The 25533-nt window shown below is 42.0% G+C and overlaps 3 protein-coding genes across 4 annotated transcripts in view; 1 reads left to right on the forward strand and 2 right to left on the reverse strand.

The window, feature by feature from the left end:
* Positions 1-115: 115 nt before the first annotated feature.
* wdr24 (WD repeat domain 24) lies at positions 116-10119 on the reverse strand. Of its 2 annotated transcripts, none has more exons than XM_080455136.1 (12): positions 10087-10119; positions 8872-8956; positions 8502-8571; positions 7280-7767; positions 6651-6828; positions 5763-6435; positions 4911-5011; positions 4679-4803; positions 4237-4341; positions 3344-3687; positions 2720-2904; positions 116-2294 (listed from the first exon to the last, which is right to left on the reverse strand). In XM_080455136.1, the coding sequence occupies exons 4-12, from the start codon at positions 7758-7760 to the stop codon at positions 2126-2128; spliced, it is 2361 nt and encodes a 786-aa protein (XP_080311262.1). In that variant the 5' UTR covers positions 7761-7767; positions 8502-8571; positions 8872-8956; positions 10087-10119; the 3' UTR covers positions 116-2125. The 2 variants fall into 2 exon arrangements, 1 of the variants encoding a protein (XP_080311262.1); XR_013934841.1 differs by having other exon boundaries at positions 2159-2294; positions 2720-2879.
* A 49-nt stretch (positions 10120-10168) lies between these two features.
* On the forward strand, positions 10169-14317 carry LOC308104492 (uncharacterized protein). The gene is made up of 6 exons (XM_080454927.1): positions 10169-10202; positions 11260-11427; positions 11600-11693; positions 11992-12151; positions 12849-13001; positions 14052-14317. The coding sequence occupies exons 2-6, from the start codon at positions 11297-11299 to the stop codon at positions 14234-14236; spliced, it is 723 nt and encodes a 240-aa protein (XP_080311053.1). The 5' UTR covers positions 10169-10202; positions 11260-11296; the 3' UTR covers positions 14237-14317.
* A 4979-nt stretch (positions 14318-19296) lies between these two features.
* rhbdl1 (rhomboid, veinlet-like 1) overlaps positions 19297-25533 on the reverse strand; it is a 52171-nt gene continuing 45934 nt past the window's right edge. The window contains exons 7-8 of the mRNA XM_080456110.1: positions 21566-21626; positions 19297-20613 (exon numbers count right to left, since the gene is read on the reverse strand). Of these exons, the coding sequence (XP_080312236.1) occupies positions 20342-20613; positions 21566-21626 (333 nt within the window). The 3' untranslated portion in view covers positions 19297-20341. The remainder of the gene's footprint in view (positions 20614-21565; positions 21627-25533) is intronic.

Raw genomic sequence — 25533 nt, forward strand, 5'->3', positions numbered from 1 at the left:
GGTTAATGAAACCAGTTTAGATATGGTGGAATGTACAACTTAATAAATGTCTAAAATCATATCTTTGGATTTGTTTAATCAGAAATGTTGATGTCGGGAACTATGTACAGTAAGACGGGAACGATGCAAGTTCGGAATACATGGCCCACCCGGTTTTGCAATACCCGGTGTACCGGTTGTCAGTGTACTTGCTGTACCCGTTTGTTGGAGTACCCAGTGTGGTACCCATTACCAAGTGTAAAACCCATCGCTGTTACAATTAGGAGAAATACAACTCCCCAATCATCTTTTCCAGTGTGGCCAACAGCTACCATCATGTGAAAGTGCTTGAAGTCCGACTTAAAATGGACCATCACATTGAGGCCATGGTCAAAAAAGCCAACAAGCAGCTGTATTTCCTGAGGAGGTTGAGAAGGTCTTGCTAACCTCAGATACACTGGTTATGTCCACCCTACTGGAGTATGCCTGCCCACCGTGGAATGGGAACCTGACACAGATTCTGTCAGACTAGATAGATCATGTTCAGAAACACGAATGCTAAATCATCTTTGACAGGGCACATTACAGTTAGCAAGACGCACTTCCACCCACCAGAGCCCAAATATACAGTACATATATATATATATATCGACAAAACAGAAGAATCACTCAGCTCTAGATCCCCCCAAAACAATATACAAAAGATCACCCATCCCATTCCTCACAAGTCTTTTAAATGCCAAATAGAACTTACTCATTATTGTTTTAGGCTATTCATGTGCAGAATCAAATTTATTCATGGAAATATTCACATATTTCAGTTTTGTAAACTGCCATGCGAGTATGAAAGAAACAAACCAAACATAAAATGGTACAAGTAATTTTCTTTTGATCACAAAGAGTTACATCCTTTTGTAGCACTAACACTCTTGCATACAAAATATATCAGGGGACGGTCTTTTCTTTCAAGTGACTGCAACAATTTTATATTTGTTGTTAAAAGATTAAAGCTTGTATTCAGAAAGTAATCATTGCTATAGTGTTTGTTCACTGTTCAGTAACAGGGCCTCCCCATCTCTCCAGCACTTTAAGGAACAGAAAATACATTTCCAGGTGGGTTAAACATTTCATCCAATCAGGAGAGAGAACCCATTTATCAGCTTCAGTTTTATAGTGTGCTAGTTCCAGTTCTGCTCATTTTGTTTTGTTTCATCACCTCCGTTTAACCTGTATCCTGAACGAGTTCTTTCTCCTGACTTGAACTGGTATCAAAACTCGAAAATATATTTTCTGTTTACTAAAGAGCTGGAGTGATGGGGAGACCCCTTCTAAACAAACACTCCATAGCAATCATCAGAATATAGAACAGTTATTTTAACCAAAAAAAACATCACTGTACATTCAAAGACAAGGCCAACTTCTGGGTTAATATTTATTGCTTTTATCTTTAATCTTCCAAAATAGGTTTTAGCTCTATTTACAATATATTTAAATATATTTAATAATCAGCATGTGTGCTTGTACAGATCTACTGATGGGTTTAAAAACAAAAATGTAAAAACCCAACAGTTGTAATTTCACATTCATTTCTGTTCATTTCTGAAAAGTAAGGCCCAACCTCACAGATGGGTTCAAAAACAAATGCAAACACATCGAGGACCATGCTTAGTTTGAGTGTCTATCATAGACTGGGGGAGAGTGTGCTTGACTGTGGGGGTCAACTCAAGTAATACCCCACCCCAGTGGTTATCAAAGTGGGGTCCAGGGACCGTCAGGGTTCCTTGAGGGAGTTCCAAATGGACCCTTACAGGTTTGTAATTCTGAGAGTGTACGCATGGAACCAAATGGATCCTTACGGGTCCATTTGGATCCATTTCTACACTCTCAGAGTTATGGGGATCCTTGAAATTAAAAGGTTTGAGAAACACTGCCCCACCTCTTGCTCCTTTTGGATCTTCATGACTAGGCCTCCCAACGCAGTCACACTTGAAACACCAACACAGCCAACCGTCTTTCCATTGACGGGAAGCTATGGCCTCGGACCCAGGCATCCAGCAGCAGTCTGTGGCGTGCTGTGGTCTACGGTGCTGTCGGAAGCACTTCCCAACACCCCCCCTCCCCCACATGGAGCCAGCCAGTTTGGGGGTCAGGTGTACTCACATAGGTGGCCGCAGCCAGCAGGGCAGTGGGAGTTAGTCTTGAGCCAGTTCATCATGTGCTCCAGATGCCCGCCGTGGCTGCAGCCCTGGCACCACACAAACAGTCCCTTCACCACATGGTGGCATACTGCACATACACTGGCGCATTGGTGGCACCTGGGGTGAAAGAGTCACGTGCCTTATGTTAAATATATATCTTAACTGTATTTGCTAGTGTCAATTATATGCATTTCATTGTATATAATTGACACTTGATTGCAATGCTACATTTTGATTAGTCAAAAGCCCAAGTCACAGCGCTAGGAGAATAAAGCAAATCAATAATTCAAAACTTTATATTCCTTGCAATGTCCCATAGTGAGGTTATATGCCTTTAATATTTTCAACACTTGTCTGAGATGTATGTTACTCTACACATGGAACAACTGATACTGTTAGTGTAAATTAATTTGCAAAATAAATTAGTTATTGTAACATGGTTAGTAGTGTAACATGTTTCGATTCAAATCTATGTGGTTGTCCATAAAATAAAGTGTGGTCTTCTAGGTATATTGTGATGAGTTCACATTCAGCGGGTGTACCTGTCACAGATCCAGCCTTTGTTGCTCATGGGCCGCTTGCAGTTGCTGCAGTTGATGTGCAGCGTGGTAGACGCCTGGTTCAAACAGGTGATGGCGCTGCACGTGCTGAGCTTGATGACCTCGTTAGACACGTTCCACAACTCAAAGCGCTGCAGCAGGTCTATGTAGGACATGTACCAGTGTTCCTGAAAGGGAGACACAACTCGCATTAACATATCATAGAGCCTGAGTTATACTTAGTTGTGGGCAGTTGTCACACGCTGAAAATAGCCTTCTAGAGCTGGAACAAAGCATGAATCAGGCATTAGGGAGCATAAAATCAGGAGGCATCATGAGAGGTTTGCTTAGAAAATCATTGCATTTGAGGATAGAATCAGAAACGTTTTCCACATACTGTACATACTCTTGAATCCTTCAATTGCAGGGTTCTTTTTCCATGTTAATGATTGAATTCAATATGATACAAGCTCAGAGTGCAATACAACACTTTTACTCGACAGTTGACGACTACTTATTGAAAAACAAAATTTAAAACCAAGTCTATTGAAATTAGGAAAAACGTAGGTTGAAATAAGCATTTTCTTGTGTTCCTTTTAATTTAGACTAATTCATCAGTACTCTGACCTGTGTGAGGTCGTCAATCTCTTTGCGGATGCGGTCTCCCAGGACGATGAGGACAGAGACGGCCATTTGCACGTCGCCCTGCTCTGCATAGTAGCTCAGCATCTCGCGCACCACGGGGCAGAAGAAGCGGGCGGGCAGGTGCGGGCTGAACAGCGGCTGGGAGATGGAGATGAGGGAGAACGACTCGATGGGCGTCAGGCACATGACCGCCTCCGCCTCGTTGCCGCTGACGTGCGGCGACTCCGCCTTGTCCTGCTGCAGGTGCTCCGGGGCGGATGGGTTGTCCATGATCTCGTGGCGCAGCGGGAACGCTTCCTGAGGCAGCGTGTACTCCTGTTCCTCTACTGGATATATGCACAGAGCTATTAGTGTGGCTAACTGGAGCAGATATGGTAATGTATGTGATGACAGAATGTCACATTTTCATCTTGGTGTCATGCACTGGCCCACGTGGTGGACTGTTGAAACACCCCGTGATCAATTAGGAGGAGAATACTAATTATTTAAATGGTTGAACCGTTATTCAAGTCCTATTCTTAAATGCCTGCTGATCTACTGCTGCACCTTTGTCCTTCAAGAGGAATAGATAAAAAGAGAAAACATTTAATTCAATTATTAAAATAAATTGTCTGGGAATTATTTTGGTTGAGAGGCAGTTTTGTGTTACAATATTCCAACTGGGTTCTACTGGTTCCCCATTCAAGCAAGTTCCCCCCCACAATACTAATGCTGAAGGTGGGCTTCCAAAATGGCTGCCAATATTCAATACTAACTGTGCATGTAGCTGGACGTAAACACAGTGTGCGGAGGTAAAATGACTGTTAGTTTGGTACAGAACTAGACCTTATAACCCTTGAGGTCATTTTTGTGTCATATAGTAAACAGAGGCTGACCCGTCTGATTGTCGTGTTCCACAGAATAGAGGTCATCGTCATCAAGCTCAGCGTCGCCAAACATGTACTCTGCCTGACCGTCGCTGCCCTCCGTCTCCTCATTTTCTGCAAGGGAAAGAAAATGGACAATGCATATAATTTCTAAAAGCCAATGCACACCAGTCTCACGAACATGCAAACAGGCTGCCTGGCTAACCACCCACATTTCGGAACGACCAGAAAGATTTCCTAATATTCGGCAGGGGAATAGAATTGACTGTATTCACACGGTGGCTTGCCCTTACATCCTACCCCAAAGGATGACATAAGAGCCAAGTGGCCGCTGTGTGAATATGGTGAAAGAATGTTGCATTCATACAGTACAAATGACTACAGACACCCAGTGTGTCTGCATGGTAGATTGAGTGTAGTGTAACAATTTGAGATGTTCGGCAGGTCTCACCATCGTTGTTGCTGATGTGAGAGTTCCCAAGCTCCAGGTGAATGTTATCCTGCCTGCTCTCCCCTTTACTGCGGTCAAGTCTGCTTTCTGTGCCCATCCCTGGGCCCATTTCCTTCATATTGAAACTGGCAATCATACGAACATGTTCATGTTATTCTGTCTGTGACAAGTGTTAGTAGGTAGGTTGTTGTGATTTATTTTATTCTTTTACAATGCGGTGAAGTTTGCTTACCTGTTCATTAAAGGTAAGACACCTAATTTACTGTGACTGTGATTGAGCGAAGGCGTGGGGTCTGAGAACATGATTCTCAACATCGTCCATGTTGTCGACACCTTAAAAATGATTAACATTATTATTCAAGTAATTCTGAACATATTGTAAACCACAGTCTGTCAACATATTACAACAGTAATAGAAACATCACCCACTGCTCTGCTTAAAATATGTACCGTAAATCAATCAAAGCTACTGAAATGCGAGTTTACGTCAAACTGTTGGTTTCTAGGGTGACATCATGCTAGCAATAGCAAAGAATTGCTCAAAGGTAATGAACCCATGTGTTTGTCAACAGCGAAAACACATAGGCTTTAATTTCCTGCAGTCACTCCCTTTGAAAACAGGACGTGTTGTCAAGACTTGTAACTAACATAAAGACAACAGATAAATTCCCACAGGACGTGTTGTCAAGACTTGTAACTAACATAAAGACAACAGATAAATTACCACAAGGAAATGGTAAGACAGTTAGAGACTGAGCGCCCTTTGAATGTGCAACAGGTCCAACTCATGTAGTAGTTTAATTTGAGTCTGTAATATGCCTAATATGTAATTTGAGCTCTTTCTCTTAATGTTAGGACAACAAAGATGTTGTTGGCAGGCATTATGAGAAAGCCAAGAAAGTCCTGCAGCAAAATCTGTTTTGAGACACAGCCGACAGATTTAATAACAGCAGGTCACATATTGCCATTTTGTAGATGTTTTTACACAAATCCTCAAGTTATCATTCACGAGTGTATGTTTTTAGCATGGTGATTACAATGGGGTAAGTGGTCGGCCAGCAACAGCCTAGGTGATTCTACTGACCTGAGGTCTCTTCAGCTCCTTGGCCACCTTAGCATTGTGATCACATAACTCAGCAAACGGCTTCCCGCTTAGCAGGTAGAGGCGTGCTGTCTTGACAAACCAGTCCATGCGGCTACTCTCCAAGTCAGTTTCAAAGACACTGAGGGCACTGGACACATGGGCAAACTGCTCCGTCAGGTCAGGCTTCTTAAAGAAAAAGATGGGATAGCGGCGGTCTCCGCCGGGGAAGGGCTTCCTGTTGGCGTCGTTGCTGATCAGGCTCTCCTTTGCAGCGAACGCTAGGTCACCAAACAGGCCAAAGCACAGGCCCTCTGGGTTGGCCTTGTCCACAGGCCGGCTGGCATCCTTGAACATGTGCTGGTAGAGCGTGCTGTCCTTGGAGCCTGACAGCAGGAAGTAGGGGTCGTGCTGGTGACGCCACACAATACCAGTGGTCACGTCCTTGTGTTCCTCAAAGGTGGCGAAGGGGATGAACGGACGGCGGATGTCCCACACGTAGATGTTGTGGTCTACCATCATGGAGCAGGTGGCAAGGTGCCACTTCCTCTCCGGGCGCCACTTGACCCGCGCCACTGAGGCGATGGTCTGGACACAATAGATCTCCTTGGCCCGGTTGGTGGTCATGTCCCACACCTTGACCATCTTGTCTCTGCCTCCAGTGGCCAGCCATCCCCTACAGAGGGCCAGACCAACAGACATCTGATGACTGACTAGCCTGCCTTTAGGATAAATGCTAACTAAATAAAAAGATTACAAACCTACCCTGAGTTTTCAGTCCTAATTATTGAGACACAACTGATACATAGCACACCAGTACAACATCTAAAATGTATTTCACAAAGAAACCATAACACTTTGCAACCTCCTCTAGTTCATTGTTTGTCCTACCTGTCATCAGGGTGCCAGTCACAGCAGAATACAGGTCCAGTATGTGCTGTAAACATTCTCTCATAGCGATCTGGTCGTCTGATGTCCCAGAGCTGGACATTGCCATTCTCAAAGGATGCAGCAAAGGTGAAGTAATCCTTCATGCTGAACTGCACATCCCTCACACTCTCTGACTGACCTGGAATGTAGTGTTTAAAAAAGGGAAGAGCGATAAATAGGGAAGCTCAAACATTTTCTCACTTAATGTTTATTTTATATTCTCAGAAAGTCAGAGAAATGTTCAGTTTCGAACACAAACAGTCAGAATATACATTAAATCAGGGGGGAGAGAGGGAGGGGGGTAGTTTGTGTGTGACGTCACGTCAGACCAGAGCTCGATTAGCGATAGAGAGAGACAGAGAGAGCGGGGGAGAGGGAGAGAGGTAGGGAAGTAGAGAGGGAGCATGAAAGGGAGAGGCAGAGCCTATTTGCAATAACCTGACCAATGCTGGGTACGAAAACCTGAATGTGCTGATCAAAGCAACACGTTGTCAGTGCAATATAACCCCAGCAATGCCGGGCAAGCTCATAAGCCGATGCCTGGTGACTGACTATACAATGCAGTACAACGCTGAATGACGGATACCAACCTGAGAAAGTGCTGACCGACTCCTTCTTGCGCAGATCGAAGCACTTCATGTAGCCGTCCTGCGAGCCACTGAGCAGCATATAGACTTCAGTTGGGTGGAAGCACACCTTATTGACTGTACGCTTGTGCTCGGTAAAGAGCTGGTCCTGCTTGTTGCGAGAGGGCTTGCCCAGGTTCCAGGTGACCACGGCTCCGTTGGTGGCGGCCGTGGCCAGCAGGTTCTCCTCCATCTGGTGCCACATGACGTCGGCACAGCTGAAGTTGAGCGAGGGCTTGCGGCCCACGCGCAAATTCAGCTTCTCCACAAACTGCTCGTCCTCCAGCGCGTAGATCTTGAAGATGTTGCGCCCGGCCACCACCACCTGCGTGGCGTCACGACACACGCTGATGGCATTGGCGGGGGCATCCAAGTGGCAGAACATGGTTCGCCCGCTGATGGCATTGCTGCTGAGGGCCGTGGTGACCCGCGACATCTTCTCCATGGTCCTCCTAAAAGGCCAGGGTCACCGCAAATAGCAAATGTTTAGCTCAACAGAAGACTCATTTGACAAGCTGTATGTAGTTTGCAAATGATCTGGTCTTGACAGCCGCTATGTGTATAGCCTGTGCCCAGGGGTGAGCTCTAGGGGGTGCTCAGGGGGTCGGCGACCCCTTAGTTCTGACACTATGGGGGCTGGGGGCTGGGGGCTCACGCATGCTCCACATGCAGACAAGTTGTCTGATTGTTTTAACTACTTATGTGTGGGTGAGTCTATGTAAAGGGCTTTTATATAAAACTAAAAGGAAAATAAAATAATTAATTAATTGAAACAAAAATAAAAACAACAAATTAACAATGCAACAAAAATAATAAGAAATATAATTACATTAATAATAATCACATGTTGAATACGGTATTTCAACTAGCACTGAGCTGAGTGACTATGTGCACATGCCCGCGCGCCGTGACGTCATAAAATAGAGCCCCCATAGCTCAAAAATCCACAGCTCACCACTGCCTGTGGGTCATATTCAAAGCCTTTCTCCACCAATATGCAAACAGTTTAAGGCAATCCCAGATTTGACCAGAGGATGGCACTCTTCAGCAAAGTGGAACACTAGTTTTCTCTTACTGAGTGTGATTGAAGTGGTTGCATAGAATGCAGACTCAAGAGTCTCATACATTTGTATGGTATTGTGTCAACATAAGTTCAACATGTGAGGGTGGGTGCTGAGGCACTTACTTAATATAGAAACACTGGTCTTCTCAACAGGAATACAATGACCTCATCATGTACTATTGTCAGGGTTGACCTAGTGACAAGAGACTGGCATATCAACAACATAACACATGACACTATGCATACATTTACTTTGAGAGAGACTTTGTATTGGGACAAGAACATATATCTCAGACAATTTAGGTGTGATAATGATTATGACATGACTGTCCTCACTGACAGATAATTACTGTTTGATTACTTGATTAGTTGATGAATTGAATACATATAGGACCACAATGGAACAACAAGTCCCCAGGACTTTTTTGTGTTATTTTTTTGACTAATATAGCATTCAATCAATCAATCAAACTTGGATGAAAACAATAGTCACCTCCTTTAGGAGGCACATGACGAACTGTTTGTCTCCCGACTCTGCAGTGTCATTACAAAAAGAAGTTCTGGGTGAGGTGACACCGCTGCACAGAATGACACACCAACATGCAAAGACAGAAGGAGGTGAATGTCATTACTGCAAACAACCGCCCTTCAGGCATAACAATATGTATAACTGAACTGAAAGTCTGATCAAAAGATGCTGTCATAATTAAACTATCCCATTTTCTGTTTTAACCTTACTGCTTTTGACGGTATCAGGATAGGTGGGTGGTTTTAAATTGGCTATTTTTTCCGAAATGTTAAACAAATATATATTTGGAAAATGATTTAAGTAATGTTAAGTATACATGAACATGCTTATACATTCCACAATTAAGGTCTAATATTTCTACAAATTGCTTCAAAACCTGTATATCCAGTCGTTTTGGGGCATAAACAATAAGTTGAAGGATAACATTAAGTCTCATAATGATGTACCATGCATGTTCACATCATGTATACTTTACATTACTTAAGACCATTTTTCAAATACTATTCTTTTTTACAAATATTTTGGACAAAATAGACAATTTTACATAGATGTCCCTAGTGCCCACCTATCCTGTATCCCTTTAGAGAAGTCTAATGTCAATAAGCATCGACATACATTTGCATGGATGAGGTAACATAGATGCAATGCATTACATTCTGTGAGGTGCATTTGTTTTGGCATGCCCACTCTTAACTAAAACCCAGAACATGATCATCTCACAAACTCAGCTGAACATCCTATCCAGTAGGTCATGCAAGCATCTAGACAACATGACACCCAATGGGTTCAAAATTCTATCCAGTAGGTCACTAGTTCTAACGTGGTTAAGATGATTGTGATGCTATTGTTAACTACTTTTTGCTGGGGACCCCCTGGAACCCCCCAAGGACCACTGGTGGTCCCCGGACCACTGGTCGAGAACCACTGCAGCAGGTCATGTAAGCATCTAGACATGGCACCCAATGGGTTAAACTCGTGGTCACTCACTAACAGCAAACCTCAACATAAACATAATGCTAGTTGGTGGTGGCTAACTAATATTAACGTGCAGCAGCATTCTTGCCAGAATGAAATGCTAGCGTCAATGGTCTACTTGAAAACAACAGATACGTGTTTTTATTTTATCGGTTAGCAATACTTTAATTACAACGAAAAGGAAAAGTATTTTTTAGGACTAACCTCTGTAACTCTGTTGATCACTGCTGGGAGAACCGGAAATAGTATTTCGCTCCTACTTCTCGCGCGATTTCCATATCCCACAGGAAGCATCATGCAAACGTTCATTCACTATTTTGGTAAGCTGGCAATGTTCATACTTATTACTTAAAGGTCCTATGACATTACATACATATAATTGCAGTCTTTGGTCTCATGTGATTTTGTCACTGCACCACAGTTAATTATTGAAATGATTATTTGTTGAGAGTTGCATTTAGTTAAAGGACGGCTTCTTTAACTTTGTTGATGTTTGATGTGATGCTGTGGTGGAAAAAGTATTCACATGTTTTACGTTTTTAAGTAAAAGTATCAATACTGCTATGTAGAAATACTCTGTTACAAGTAAAAGTCTGGAATTCTGGCATTCAAAGTGTACTTGAGTGAAAAGTACAGAATTATTGGTATCTTAAAGTACCAAAATTAGAAAGTACTCATTATGGCAGGATGTCCCATTTCAAGTTTTCAAATGTATAAAAATCTTTTGAAAATAGCAGATCTACGCACCTCGTAGATCTGCTATTTTCAAATTGGCGAAATGTATATAAGGATGAAGTGGGTAATGTATGTTTTGTAATAATAAACACAATCTACAAAGTAACTAGTAACTAAAGTTTTCAAATAATTGTAGTGGAGTAAAAGTGCAATATTTGCCTCTGAGATGTAGTGGAGTAGAAGTAAAATTACTGAAAATTGGAAATACTCCAGTAAAGTAAAAAATACCTCAAAATTGTACTTAGTACTTGAGTAAACATACTTAGTTACTTTACACCACTGCTTATTACTTAAAAATATAATTGCAGTCTTTTATCTCTGTGAGTGATTTTGTCACTGCACCACAGTTAATTATTAAAGTTATTGATTTGTTGAGATTTTCATATGTGCATTTAGTTAACTTTGTTGATGTTTGATGAGGTGATGCTGTAATAATGCACATAATAGGGATCAGGATTCATAGGATCAACTTTATTGTTTTCCTTAAGTTGTCCAGACAACAAACAAGACTCAGCCACAATATTCACTTTGAAGTGAAAGCAGAAGATATTGGGATGTGAAGATAATATCACTGCTTCTTTCCAAATGGACCTCAGATTATCAGTTTTTGTTTATTATATTTTCCTCTATATTGTTAAACAGGTGATAGTTTCAGTTCTTTAAGCCCTTACATGCTGCCATGAGAGATCTGTTTGCTTGTGAGGACCCGGTCCTCTGGAGAAGCATCCATGATAAATACTGGGAGGTGGTGGAGGCCAAGTCCCTGGGGAAAAGCAAGAAATCTGGAAGACTGCTGAGCCTAGACAAATGGTAATTACAGTCTGGAATCTCATCACAGCAACATCACATGTTCAGCTTCATCATTTCTAGTGGTCTATTAATATCACAGGATTGAGTTTCAATGCAACATTATGTGTGCAGTCGGTCAATGTACAAGAATAAAGGCAAGAAGTAATTAATAATTGTCTGGATCTTTACCCAGGTATCAAGAGGATCTACCAAAAGCCATTATTGGCAGACCTGACAAATATGTCACGCTGTCAGAGCTTGTGAAACTGATGGAATGGAAACTCACTGTAAGTATTGTGTAAACACAGTCACAATTGATCCCAAGTGAGTTTAGTATAGCCAGTCAATACCTTTTCCCCATATTCTCAATCACTTGAACCCCAGCATTGATCCATATTCTGGGGGGGGTCGCAATGTTACCTGAGCTTGTAGATCGGCTATTTTTGGTGCAGAGATTTTGTATAGAAGGGAAAAAAGCGGTCTAGTCTAGTTTTTTTTTTAAAATGGCTGTAAAAAGGACTCGGTGATTGTGATTGCCAACATGTCAACCATCCTCTCCTTGACTGGCCCCCCATGTTGCTGCAGAGGGGGAAGTTCCGGCCACGGCTGCAGCAGCTAGCGGCTTCCAACAGTGAGGAGACCGTGGAGAAAAGTTCCCGAAAGGCCTTCACTCTGCTGCCAGACACGCAGGCTGCCATCACCGAACTGAGCTCCCTCAAAGGCCTCGGTCCAGCCACCGCCTCAGGTTTTCTTTTTGATTTATTTAATAAATTCATGATGCAATTCACCAAGGTGCATAGTACAGTAGAATTATCCGGATAGCACAAAAAGTCGAAAGACTTAATTCCATTGCGGTCCCGGTTAGCTCTACAAGCACTACATTCTGTCTCAGGTTAGGGCTGGGTGATATGACCACTTCAAATCAATATCACGATTATTTCAAACCTTTTGCCTCAATTACAATTAGGGAACGATTGTAAAATAAATAAACATTGAAAGTAACTGATTTACAAGCTCATTTTCAAATTAACTGGCTTCTCGATTATTCAATTAACCTATGTTTATTGGTTCTAAATCTGTCTGTTTCGATATATATGCTTGGCTAATTGCCCAGCCCTATCGGAGGGCCTACATACTGTATCCCAGCTGGGGTGCATTATACTTCATACTACTTTTGGTAATGACACCTTTGTGCGTAGATACATCGAAGCATATCTGCCTTTAATGGAGTCATTAACAAAGATGCCCACTTCGCTCAGAGAAATTGCCACCACGTTAATGACATAAGAGATTTCTTTGTCATTATGTACGCTGAATAAAGCACACACTGTGGAACTGAATGGCCTCTGCCTCGGTCCAAGTTAAGTTACCATTCAGGAATCATCCTCTATAGTCTATGCAGTGTAGCTTTGGCCTATGACTGACTGTCCATTCTGTTGCAGCTGTGCTGGCGGCGGGTGCTCCCGAGCAGACTGCGTTCATGTCTGATGAGGCCGTTGAGAGTGTACCTGGACTGAAGCCCATCCAGTACACAGCCAAGCACTACTCTCTCTACCTCAGCAAAATGCTCGAACGCACCAAGAGACTTAACAAAGGTGAGACGGCCACAGGGACATTAGGGTGGGTTTAAATACTTCTGCATTTGTCTGCCGTGGCAATTGTATGGTCCTTGATTTACGACGACGCTGGCTAAATGTGCAGCCTACACATATTGTACCCTGTGCTACGAGGATACAAAATGGGCCAGCAACAAACCAATTGATTTATGTTTATGAGGGGAAGTCACCTTATTATAGAGTTTTCCATAAACTGAAAGTGCAATTGCTTTTCCCTGTGTGTGTGTGTGTGTGTGTGTGTGTGTGTGTGTGTGTGTGTGTGTGTGTGTGTGTGTGTGTGTGTGTGTGTGTGTGTGTGTGTGTGTGTGTGTGTGTGTGTGTGTGTGTGTGTGTGTGTGTGTGTGTGTGTGTGTGTGTGTGCTGATTAGGGCTGCAACTATCGATTATTCTATTGTTAACTTTTTTATGAAAATAGCAGATCTACAAATAGTGAATGAAAATAGCAGATCTACAAGCTCACGTGTTGCATTGCGGTGTGGGTTTGTAGATCAGCTATTTTCACTTGCTCAATTGTTATTAATTGATTCTTTTATTTATAAATGAAACTATACGGGTACCGGCCTAATCGGGAACGATGCAAGTTGGAAATGCACCGGGTTATTCAATACCCATTGTACCTGTTGTCAGAGTACCCGTCTGTCTGTCCCTTTTATACCCATATATGGAGATTTCTGTATCTGTCTGTGTCCCTTTTATGCCCATATATGGAGTTCTGTGCCAGTCTATGACGTCAGTACTATGACATCATATGACGACATCAGGGTACTCCATATATGGGGATTTGCGGGTTTATCGATATTTATTTGAGATCCGCTGATCCAACCGACTTCCCACTTGGTACATCACTCCCTCGGGTCCTTTGTGATATGCATGCCGAGTTTGAAGTCGTCGGTCCCATATAGTATAGGCATATCACAGACACTGCTATTTTTGAACATTTTTGGAAAATCTTGAAAGTGAAAACTACTGATTTAGAAAGCAGTACTGTTACTAATACTGATAGCATTTGTTGGTCCTCTCTCTTCTTAGTGGACGGTCAGCAGGACTGGACGCCCCACAAGGTGGAGTTGTGTCTGTGGGCTTGGGCTGTAGCTAATCAATTGCAGCTCCCATTCCTTGGGGAAATCGATGCGAAGAATCCGAGCAGTAAGAGGGATGAGTCCTTTGACTCGGATGATGAACAGAGACGACGCAAAAAGCTGAGGACCAAATAAATTCACAGCCACGACTTGAGATGTAAAACCTGCCTTAATATTTCATCCAGTGTGTTATTTGTTGAGTTAATAAATATTTCATGCTCAGTGATTGCGTTTTCTTTTCCTGCATAACTCATTGGGTGAACAGTCAGAATGTTTTGTAAAAGCCTTTGCACCTCATTTCCATGATAAATTATGCTCTTTATATAAAAATGTGCAAATGGAAACATTTGCGCACATGCACTGTAAAAATCACGACTGTTAATTTAACTAGAGTTAAAATAACACTCAGGATGTTACTGTATGTGTTGGAATCTACTGCTTCTAATCCAAATAAACAAGCCGCATGATGAACTGTTAAACAAAAAAAGGGAAGCAGTGGAACCATGGAGATGTTGCCACAGTATTGTTCTTTATTTATATTGTTTCTAAATTAAAGCAAGTACAATGAACAGTACAAAATAAAACAAAAAATATATATATATACAATATAAAATGGTTCCGTTCAGAACATTTAAAAAGTACAATTAGATCATGAAATAATTAATGAGGACTTTGATATAAATTATCCATATTTATGTAAATTTAGGTTTCCTTTAGTTTCTTCATGACCCAGAGAAAAATAGCTTCTTTTTTTTTTGTAAACGCTGTATTAGTACAACCTCTGGTCTGGTTTGGAGATTAAACCTCCTAAGCTTGGCACCATTTTATTAATGCAAAATAAGCAGCTCATGAAAACTACCACAGCAGCACAGATATGACTTCATACCAAACCATAGCAGGGAAAAACCACTTGTTTCAAGAGTTTACTCTCAAGTTATACTCATGGCATCCGATGGTTCGCTCCGTATTTGTGAACGTTAACAATAATGCTCTGAAACTAAAAACTGAAAGACCATACTAGACTCGCTTCCTTTTTCCTTTTTATTTTTTAACCAAGTCACATCTTGTTTCCGACTTGTCTGAGACGATGCAGAAAGTCCACAATGCCATTGGGCGGCTGAGAACTACATAGTAATTTAAAATTGAAATGTAGTGGCATTGCCTTTTAAAGTTGGATAATGAGTGTCACTCTTGCCATTTCATTTCAGAGAGTCCTCAAAGTGGTGTCCTGGGACCCCTACTGGCCTTCAGGGTGTACCTGGAAGTCCACTTTTTATTTCAATGCCAGTTATCTATTCATATATACATATATATAAGATATCTATAAATGTGGGCAATAATTCAGGGCCAAGCTAAATGCCTGTATTTTGGAGCAGGATTGGCATAGAGAACTATTATAATTAGCAAAATCTCAAAAATAAAACTTGGGGAGAAGAAAAAAAAGTGCCGGTGAGCATCCAATGACTATTGAATACAGTCTCTCAGTCTCTAGAGTATCCTGCACTGAGAATGCAATATGTTCAAGTACACAAATACACTGAGAGAAGGCAGCCTGGTCAGTGTCGTCTGAAACAAGTTAATTGCAGCTGCTGCATGTATTAACATCTTTAGCTGAACTACAAATGAACAGTGCACTGCATGGGGGATATAGTCTCTTTCCTTGCTTGTAATAGACCTCCTAGCATGATAATAATGCAGAATGTACTATACAGCTAGCAGCAAAGGAGCACGTGTGGCCTTTGCGTAGTTTTGGGTTTCCATAACAAGGCATTGGTCATGTATGCAACAGCACAACTGGAAATGGATCACGATGTTGATACCTGAAGAAAGCATCAAAGAATGTGGATGGCACAAGAATATTATGGCACACGACATGTCAGTTAAAACACATTACACAATAAATAAAATAAATAGAAAAAAATGCCCACCTATGGTGACATACAGAAACTTGGAATAAGAAACAGTAGTTAAGAAGATCTCAAGTATGCTGCTACAAAGTTAGGCTGCATTTCAGAATAAGAACAAGCGCAGAGGTGAAAGTAACAGCAGAAATGTACGTTGAAAGAATCAAGTCAATAAAGGGGTTCAGGTGTCGATGAGAGAGATGAGTGCTTGCATAATTGGTTCTGCAGTCTGCTCAACTATTAATCATTAACATTTTGATCATTATGCACTGCAATTAGTGCAATGAGTGACTAACCCTCCCCTGCATTACGCTCTACTTTAGACATCGCAACTGCTAATAGAGGGGAGGTTGACTGGATTACCGAGCATGATGGATCACGTTATAGTAAGCAGCCCCCCATTTGTGTCCAGCCATTGTCCACCAGGCCACCTTGTTACATTTTTTAAACCAAATAATGATGTAATGTCACTCATAGACCGCAGTTAAATCAACATCACACAACCTGTCAGATCTACTCATTACAAGATGATGTGCCGTGTACAGTGCAGCTTTTGGGCCTGGTTAAATAATACCGCCTCCCCTCTTGCAGTGGCCATGCATCATCCTGACACTGGAATTGTTGCGATGTGCACGCAACAAGACACAAAGGCATGCATGTAACTGCTTTACAGCCCAGGCCAGCAGGTTTTATGGGGAGCGCCTCCTCAATCCCTCCTCTCCCTCCATCTTTCATAAGCCTCGCTTTGGCACCACCCAAACTGTCACATTATGTCAGCTGGGGATGACAGTAGCACCTCTATCACACCTTTAAACTCCTCTCCCTTGAGCTGTGGTCTGAATAACAGCGAAGGGAAGGGGAGGGCGCAGCCTTCTTTAGTCGAAGGTGTGATGTCGGTGCTGTGTTTGGCTTGAGCCCACACAGCCAGGTTCATAAAATACGCTCGGCTAACTTTTCCCCACCCGGTTAATTAAGATGCATCCACTTCTCATTTAATTCCCATCACCTGCTGGAAAACAGCAGTCAAATCATCAGTGTTAATGTAACTCTTTGAGTGTAAAGATTGACCCATTTGGGACCACGTAAGGGCCCATTTGGGTCCATTGTTACACTTTAACCTCCCTCCAGCATCCACTCTGTCATCATTAAAGGCTAACAGGATAAGTATGCATTATTCATCAGGTCAGTGCATGTATGCTGTACCTACTACCTAGCAATAATGTTCACAACGCGTGCACAAGTATCTATCACAAGTGCATCGATGTCATACACTGGGAAATCTTTTCAGTCTATGTTATGTTTAATGTCCTAAAATGGTTCATTTTGAAAACGGCAAACCTTTTTCCTCCGTTTACCAGTCTCCTGTTTTATGACCAACCATCACGATTGGTAAATGCATAAATATTCCCAAGCAGCCAAAGGACATTCCAATGAATTATTGATTGAAAGGGTGGGAAAAAAATGAACATTGAATGAGTCAATGTAATTGCGAGCCAAGCCTGAGCTTTTTAAAATATATGTTGACGGGAGCTCTCGCCATATTTTGTTATTTGCTAAAAAATAACTGCTTTCAGGCATCAACACACCAGAGGCGAGAATATAAACCTGGCAACATCACAACTGACCTCAGCCTACTGTCTGTGTTTACTATCTGGCAAGCTAAGATGTGAAAATGTGTGTAGCTACAGGGGAATGACCAATATTTAAGCCTGATTTATACTTAGTTGCGCATAGATGTCGGACACCGAAAATAGCACATCTACAAGCTCACAATGTCGCAGCGTGGTGTGCTGTGAGCTTGTTGATCGGCTATTTTCAGTGCACGAAACTTACCTGCAGCTAAGTGTAACTCACTCTGCAAAAGAGTCCAGACTCTCACAGGCATGTACAATAGTTGCACAGAAAGACCCCCCCCCCCCACCCCATCTGTTGAATATTCAGAATGCTGATGTCTCTTATTCAGTCTCTGGCCACACCAACTCTAAATGAACAATGTTCACTGAAGCTCACCAGCAATTCCAATTAATACTTTTATTTTCATTTCTCTGCAGCCTTTGCCTTCAGTGAGTTGGTTCTTCTATGGCTTATTTTGTAAAGCACAAAAGATTTATGATGTCAAGCGGACTTGAGTCATTGGCGCTCTGCCAAGAAAACAGGATTTTGCCTCACGGATAATTTTTTTAGAGGATCAAAGCCATACAGTAACAGTTATCAGAAGAACAACAATCTTAGCATGAAGTTTGCACCATTTGAAACTTTCATTTTTTCCCCCTAAACAAGGAAAAAAATACAAATAAATATACTCTTAGTTATGAACATACAATATACACATCCACTATCAAATGAAGAACTGAAATAACTTAACACTCTTTTTTATGGATACATTCCTTTACAAAAGTATACAGTCCCTAAGAATGTGAAACTGAGGTATAGACTGGGCCTGACAGAGACCCCAATGCCCTCTGGGACATGGAGGTTAGAGGTCAGGTGGTGACACATCCGTGCCCTCCCCAGTTCAGTCTGTTAGAGCGAGAATAGGCAGAGGCCTCTCTGTTCTGTGTGTGTGTGTGTGTGTGTGTGTGTGTGTGTGTGTGTGTGTGTGTGTGTGTGTGTGTGTGTGTGTGTGTGTGTTCTCTCAGACCACGTTGACCTTCAGAGTCAGCAGTGGTTGTTTTCAGAAGACAGAGGCGACCACTTTGTCTTTGTCCTCGTCTCAGTCAGATCCACAAAGCATGAGATGATATATTTTACACAGTAGGCTACTTTAGCAGGTTTGTAGCTAGCATATGCCACATTAATAGATGAAGCTCATTCGCTGAAGAGACGACCACCAAATAAATAATTAAGTTGAGAATGTCATTTTTCTTAGACGTATATTCACCGCACCCCCCCCCCCCTTCATTGTCTCTTTCCCTTCCATCACAGGTGTCTTGTATATCTAATATAATATGTACCATATTCTTGTGACTACTGGTATCCACAGTGTAGGTATGTTAGGGATGGGAATTTATAAAACTTGTGCCCTCTTAGATTAAAGATCCCATGAAGTGAAAATCTCAGAAAAATGTATCTGCACTCAACTAAGAAAAGAAAAGAAGAAGAGAGGGAGGGAGGGAGAGAGAGAGTGGGAGAGAGAGAGTATTCTTGTAAACTTTGAACAAGATCTCTAACTTGTGGCTCAACTCTCACTTAGATATTTTGAATGAGATCTCTTACTTGAGGTGTAACACTTGACCGAAAAAGTTTTGAACCCATTTAGACCTGGAACACCTATACGCTGTTATACTTTTCAAGCCGGGAACACCTCTGTGTGTAGTTGTTGCTATATACGGTATATATATATTACTTTTTTTTCTTCTCAGAACTTTTTTTTTTTTTTTAATCAGCCTCAGGTTTAAATGGGTATGTGTCCATATTCACACAGCAGCCATTTTGCTCATACGTCATACAGGACTCCCACCACAGTGGCCACTATGTGAATATGGTTAATAGACATTTTCAATTTATTTTTTAAATAGTGTAGTGCCCCAAGCAAGGCACAGTGGGAAATATCGGACTGAAATATCTCATGAGGTATTCTGGTGATTCAAACGTATCGCCACGGTCCCACTCGCAATGGCATAGATTTCAATCCAGCTCATGACCTCTCTGTGCTTCATGGCATCTCCAAACATTTTGCCCCCTATTCCCTGTCTCTCTCCATTGTAAACCTAAACATAGCCCAAATGCCTTGAAAGAAATATTACAAAATCTCATCACTGCTTCCTTGTTTGGCATTGCCCTCACTTCAGATACTGTTTCATAAGTTGCTGCTGTTGAATATTTGGCTAGCACCTTAGCATTGCAACGCAACCATTCTTTTATTTTTGGTCAGAGGCCATGAATTGAGTTTGAGATTTCCCTTCATGGGGTCTTTAAACGGTAAGCTTGGAGGATGCACTTGTCTATAATGGAATCCCTCCGAATAAAAGAGTTCAACAGCAAATTGCTCTGTGAAAGGTTAGAGCGAGTAAGGTGGATGGGATTTCAACATATATAAAAAGAGAGATGTTCCTCAAAGTGGATATGAGGAACTGTCACCTGTACTTCTTGCTACTGTAATCCCTCTTTAATAAAAGAGAAGTATTTCTTTGATTTGCAAAGTATCTGTAGAAAATATTTATAATATTATTCTTGGTTGGCTTCAGTATTGAATGAATTCATATCGGTTGGTTCGAATTTGAAAGGAAATGGCAGAGGGTGGTGGGGGGGGGGGGGGGGGGGATGGTTTACGGTGGCCAGTGCAGAAAAACTTGGACGCACAAAGCAGGGTTTGGGGCTGGGGGGGGGGCCTTCATCAGGGGGGAGGAGGAATCTGCACACCCAGTAGCTCGTAGGCAAATATGTTCCAGAAGATTGCAAAGAGAAGGAAAGTGATGAAGGAGAAGACGATGACCCACCAGGAGCACTGCTTCTGCAGGCTCTCCTCGTAGCTACGCAGGATGAGCAGCCCCATGCTTATACCCACCACCGCGCCTGACAGGTGAGCCATGAAGCTCGGCTGAGGCCCCGAGGAGGGTAGTGGAGGCGAGAAGCGCAGCCACACCGCCCGGCCAACTTCCGAACTCACTGTGAACGACAGAAAACAATTGTCCATTATTCACACGGTGGCCATTTTGTTCTTCATATTCGGGGGATGGGGTCCCCAGTCCCCACACCCCCCCGAGAATGAAGTAAGAACAAGATATCCGCTGTGTAAATATGGTCAATGAGACGGCAACAGAATCAGCAAGGTGAGAGTCTGAGTTCAGCCTGGCAGTCATGATACTCAGGCGAGAGAAGGATTAGAGTGGGGTTTATATTGTGCTATCAGCCAGCAGGGAGATGAGCATATAATGATGGTTAAGGCTGAGCTACATCCTGTAAGGTTATTCCACATTTGAATCATAGCCAAAGATGAGTCCCGGGAGGATTAAAAAGCAACCCCCAAATGAATGCAGAGAAATTACCATCAAAAGCCACTTGCAATATTATTTGACCATTGCCTTTGCAAGGACCAGGTCCTTGCAAAGTGAGAGAGGCTGAATAATATACTGTAGTTGAACATAGCAGTCTAAATGAATGCAGTCCACAAAATCACTGCATCACAAGAGAGAATTGCATTTGAAAACTATAAGTACAATATTTTAGCAGAGGGAGTGAGATAGCGGACAGATGGAGGGAACATATTGCTCGCTAACAAACGTCATAGTGAATTGGCTCTCATGTGCTGTACACAGCCATGCAGTATGACTCGGGTCCTTTGAAAACAATGCGACATGTCCAATCGGCAAACTACTTACTCCAAGTCATTAAACTTTATTACATAAGTGACGTGCCGTGCGCTTGCTTTTAGGAGCCTAATATAAGGCCCACTTGTAGGATAATTTCTTGGCAATTAAGTTAGACTGTGAGGGGTATGCTTTCTTTTTAAATGTTTAGCTAGGGATAGAAATGGAAATAACAAGAATGTAACTTGGTGCTATGAAGATTGGCCCAGTGACTCCTTCTATGGCCCATGAAGAGAAAGTAGACAACTTACTGCAGACCAAAGCCAGGATCATGCGGAGGAGCTTGTATGGACAGCGCATCCCAGCCCAGTTCTGCAATAAGCAAAGGAAAATGTCCAGGTCACATGAACAAGCAATCACGTAAAATAATAGCATATTAAGAGTTTAGCAAGATGACTCCCGTTCCAATTTGTTGAACATATTTAGACTCTAGGGAGACGATCCATATTTATATGGGCAGGCAAGGGGCACCTACTGTATATGAGACATTATTTTACACCCGGCTGCTCTCCACTTACTGGTTCCAATCCAGTGGCGTTCTATTAATCAGGGCTAAGATAGCTTAACAGAGGGGTGAGAACAGGCCAATAAAAAGCTGGTGATTCTTCTGGGATAAAGGAAAAAACAATGGCTCCTTGCCTTTAGAATAATACATTTGTTCCTGGGGATGAATAATTGCACCAATCACATCCCTCCTTAAGTTCCTGGCCCTGGGGTGTGTGAGAGATTTCTTTCCCCTCTCCTCACGCTGAAAGGGAAGCAAAGGCGACTGCCATGCAAGATTAAAGACAGCCAGGAAAAGTCAATAAAATGGAGTCCTAACGACACTGCCCATATGTCTAATAATAAAATCCCAATAATATCACAAATAAGGGTGTGTGTATGTGGTGGTGAGGGAATGTCCACAACCAGGCTTGACCCCCATGTGAGAGCTTAAAACCTGCACTGTCTGTAATGTTGGGATGGGATTACCGACTCTGGTTTCGACTCCAGTGCACTTGTACACGGAGTACTAGAACCTACACTACAGAACTTCGACAGATCCCTGTTAAGGACTCACTGCTGAAGGTCTGTTGACACTGTTACTGCTATACACTGTTGACTGATAGACGGTTCATAAATTACCCAGATACTCACTGCTGAAGCCTGTTGACACTGTACATATTCATTCTAATGTTCACTGTGTCTGTACATATCGTAGATCCATTCATTTAGTATATTCATTGGTGATAGACTATATTTATACCTATATTTATTGAGACATGTGAAACCATTGATTCGTACTATGCCTTGTGTCAGAACCGTCTAAATAAATTTAAAAGCCTAACTATTTAAATGTATTTTATTTTATTGTCTCTGCCAGGCCGAAGGGTTTTCGCCCATGTCCGGCCGTCCACGTGTGTCCCCGTCGGTCCGTCCGTCGGTGTACTGCTAATCTCTGGCAACGTTGGCCCAATCGACGTGAAACTGGGCACGCACACTCCCTCATGGTGGCGCTACAATAGCCTGTAACTCTTTAACTGTAAGTCGTACAATCAACCTATTTTTTCCCTGTTTGTGTAGGCCCTGTTTGTTTCTTCAAAACACACTTTTTGCTACTACTACAGATTTTGTACAACACTCACACAAATCTGTACACATTATCTCTGGGGTCATGTGATCAAGATGTATACGTTTTGACTTTTCAGATCCCATTCCAAGTGGCTGTGACCAAAGTTTGCGGGCCCTGGGTAGGTAACACGGCCAGGCGGAGACCTGTGCTCCGAGGAGCACTCTTTTCTACTATATATATTTTTTTTGAGTGGTGCTAGCCACTCCAAGGAGTGACTTTGTCCTGGTGTGTGTCTGTGTGTCCGTGTGTCCGTCCGTCCGTCCGTATGAGCACGGCCTCTCTGTATGTTTGAGCACAGCCTCAACAGCTGCGGCTGATTGCAACACAAAGATGCAACCAGTTACACTAATTATACACACACACGCACACACACACTTACACACAACACACACTTTTGAGTAAAAATACTTAAAATGAGTAAAAATACTTAAAATGAGTAAAAATACTTAAATATTAGTAAAGACATTTTAAAGTTCCTAAACTGAGTAAAAAATACTTAAAATGAGTAAAAATACTTAAAATGAGTAAAAATACTTAAAAGATGTTAAAATGAGTAAAAACACATACACATCTGTAAAAACATTTTAAAGTACTTAAAATGAGTAAAAATACTTTGAAGTCATCAAAGTCTGTAAAAAGTAACTAACGAAATGAACTCATGAAAGGCACCACTCTCTTCACACTGGGTGTGATTTTTTATTGGCTCTTGACTCTTACCTGTTTTCAGTCTTACTTCTTTTGCTGCAATGAAACCTGAATGTCCCCCGGGGATCAATAAAGGTTTCTGTTATCTTTATCTTAACTCAGCCAGGTGCCATGCTCTTTTCTAATGAAAGGCACTTTGCTTTGACATACACTCTTAACCCAAGGACAGCCCAGTCAGTTTTCAATGGTACGAATCTTGTTATAATAATCTCATAATGGTGATGATTAAGTCGAGAATTGGTGAGACGCACAGCAACATTCTGTCTGGGACTGACAGGCGAAACATTTTACCTTGCACTCTCAATCAAATTGTCAGCCCAGCTGTTTTCGGTATAAAAAAATACATGTGGTTTGGATGATTGGTTTGGACAAATTGATGCATCAAATTAAGAAAATAAGCTACACAGAGAAAAAGAAAAACCCTGCAATGCTCATCAAGGCAGATTTAATGCAAAGAGGACTCATGCAAACAGTTGGCCTCAAAAACTAAACTGAGCTTGACTGTCTCTTTTCAACAATTTGATGAACACGTCACAGATGGCGAGGCTTAGGCTGCGGTAAGACTGTACACAGAAGGATGTTTCCCGTCGTACTGTACGACCTCAAACTGAGCTGAAGCAAGACATTCCTTGAGTAGCTCCCAGTAGACAGTCATCAAGCACACTAGACCAAACAAACTGCAATTGGTTGCTATCAGCACAGAGCCACACACCAAAGTTAGAAACTCTTGCTTTTGCGGTTTGATTCCCATTTCTGTTGGCACTTTCCTATAGCCTTTAGTGACGGTCTAGGCTAAAGTGATTAATGAGATCTTACGCTGCCCTGAGTCCTTGACAGAATATACTGAGGACATTTAACACAAGCCTCTATCTGTGTCTGTCTGTCTGTCTGTGTGTGTGTGTGTGTGTGTGCGTGTGCGTGTGCGTGTGCGTGTGTGTGTGTGTGTGTGTGTGAGAGTGTGAGTGTGTGAGAGAGAGATATGCGCACGCATATCGTTGCTGTCGGGGAGACACCTTGTATCTCCATATTTAAATGTAAATTAAAGCCCTACTTTAGGTAGGTAGCATAGTCAATCTACAAGCTCACTATGCACTGCATCGCGACACATTGTTGGCTATCTACTATTGGTTCTATTTCTGAAGAGTGCCTGTGGGGTTTATAAATATTAAACCAATGAAAAGTATTAACTAAATAATAACTACACTGGATCCATTGGAACACAATTGTTATTTTTTCCATTTCCTGAAAAGTGACGGCTTTGGATTCCCCCCCCCCCCGACAGTGATGATATACGTGTAGATATAGAGCAGGCACTCAAGGGAATGATTGTACACGTTAAATGTTCAAAGGGAAAACAATTGGACACCTCCATAAATAATTAAGAGAGAGACTCCACTGAAGAATTAAGTGCTGATTTAAAAGAGGTTGATCAATACAGATTACAAGACCTCTGTGTAAATTAAATGAGTTAGCAATATCAAATATTGGATTTAAGTCTTCCTCGCGTGCTACTCATCAGGGCCACTTGAGTGAGGACCCCCTCCATTTGGTTGATAAAACGAAATGGAATATTCATAGTGCTACTCTCCCCAAAACAATGCTTGTTTAGTAAGGCTAAGGCTTTACCCCTGCAAGGTAAAAAACACTTCAAAAACCCATTTGTTCAAGTTGTCTGAGACTTCGATAAAAGTCCTTATCTCATTGCATTGATATGAACCTGTCAGAGTGCTTCCATTAACCACATAAACCCAAGTGTGCCTATTCTGAAAATAGCAGATCTACAACACGTTGCATTATTTTTGTCAAAGAGATTTGGTGTAGAGGGAATAAAGGAGGGTTATAGGGTTTAAGCGGTTAAAGCTTTAACCACTTAGCCATGAAAACAAAAAGGTTAAAAATAAA

Source organism: Gymnoscopelus braueri (assembly GCF_963280865.1).
Source record: "Gymnoscopelus braueri genome assembly, chromosome: 17".
Lineage (NCBI taxonomy): Eukaryota > Metazoa > Chordata > Actinopteri > Myctophiformes > Myctophidae > Gymnoscopelus > Gymnoscopelus braueri.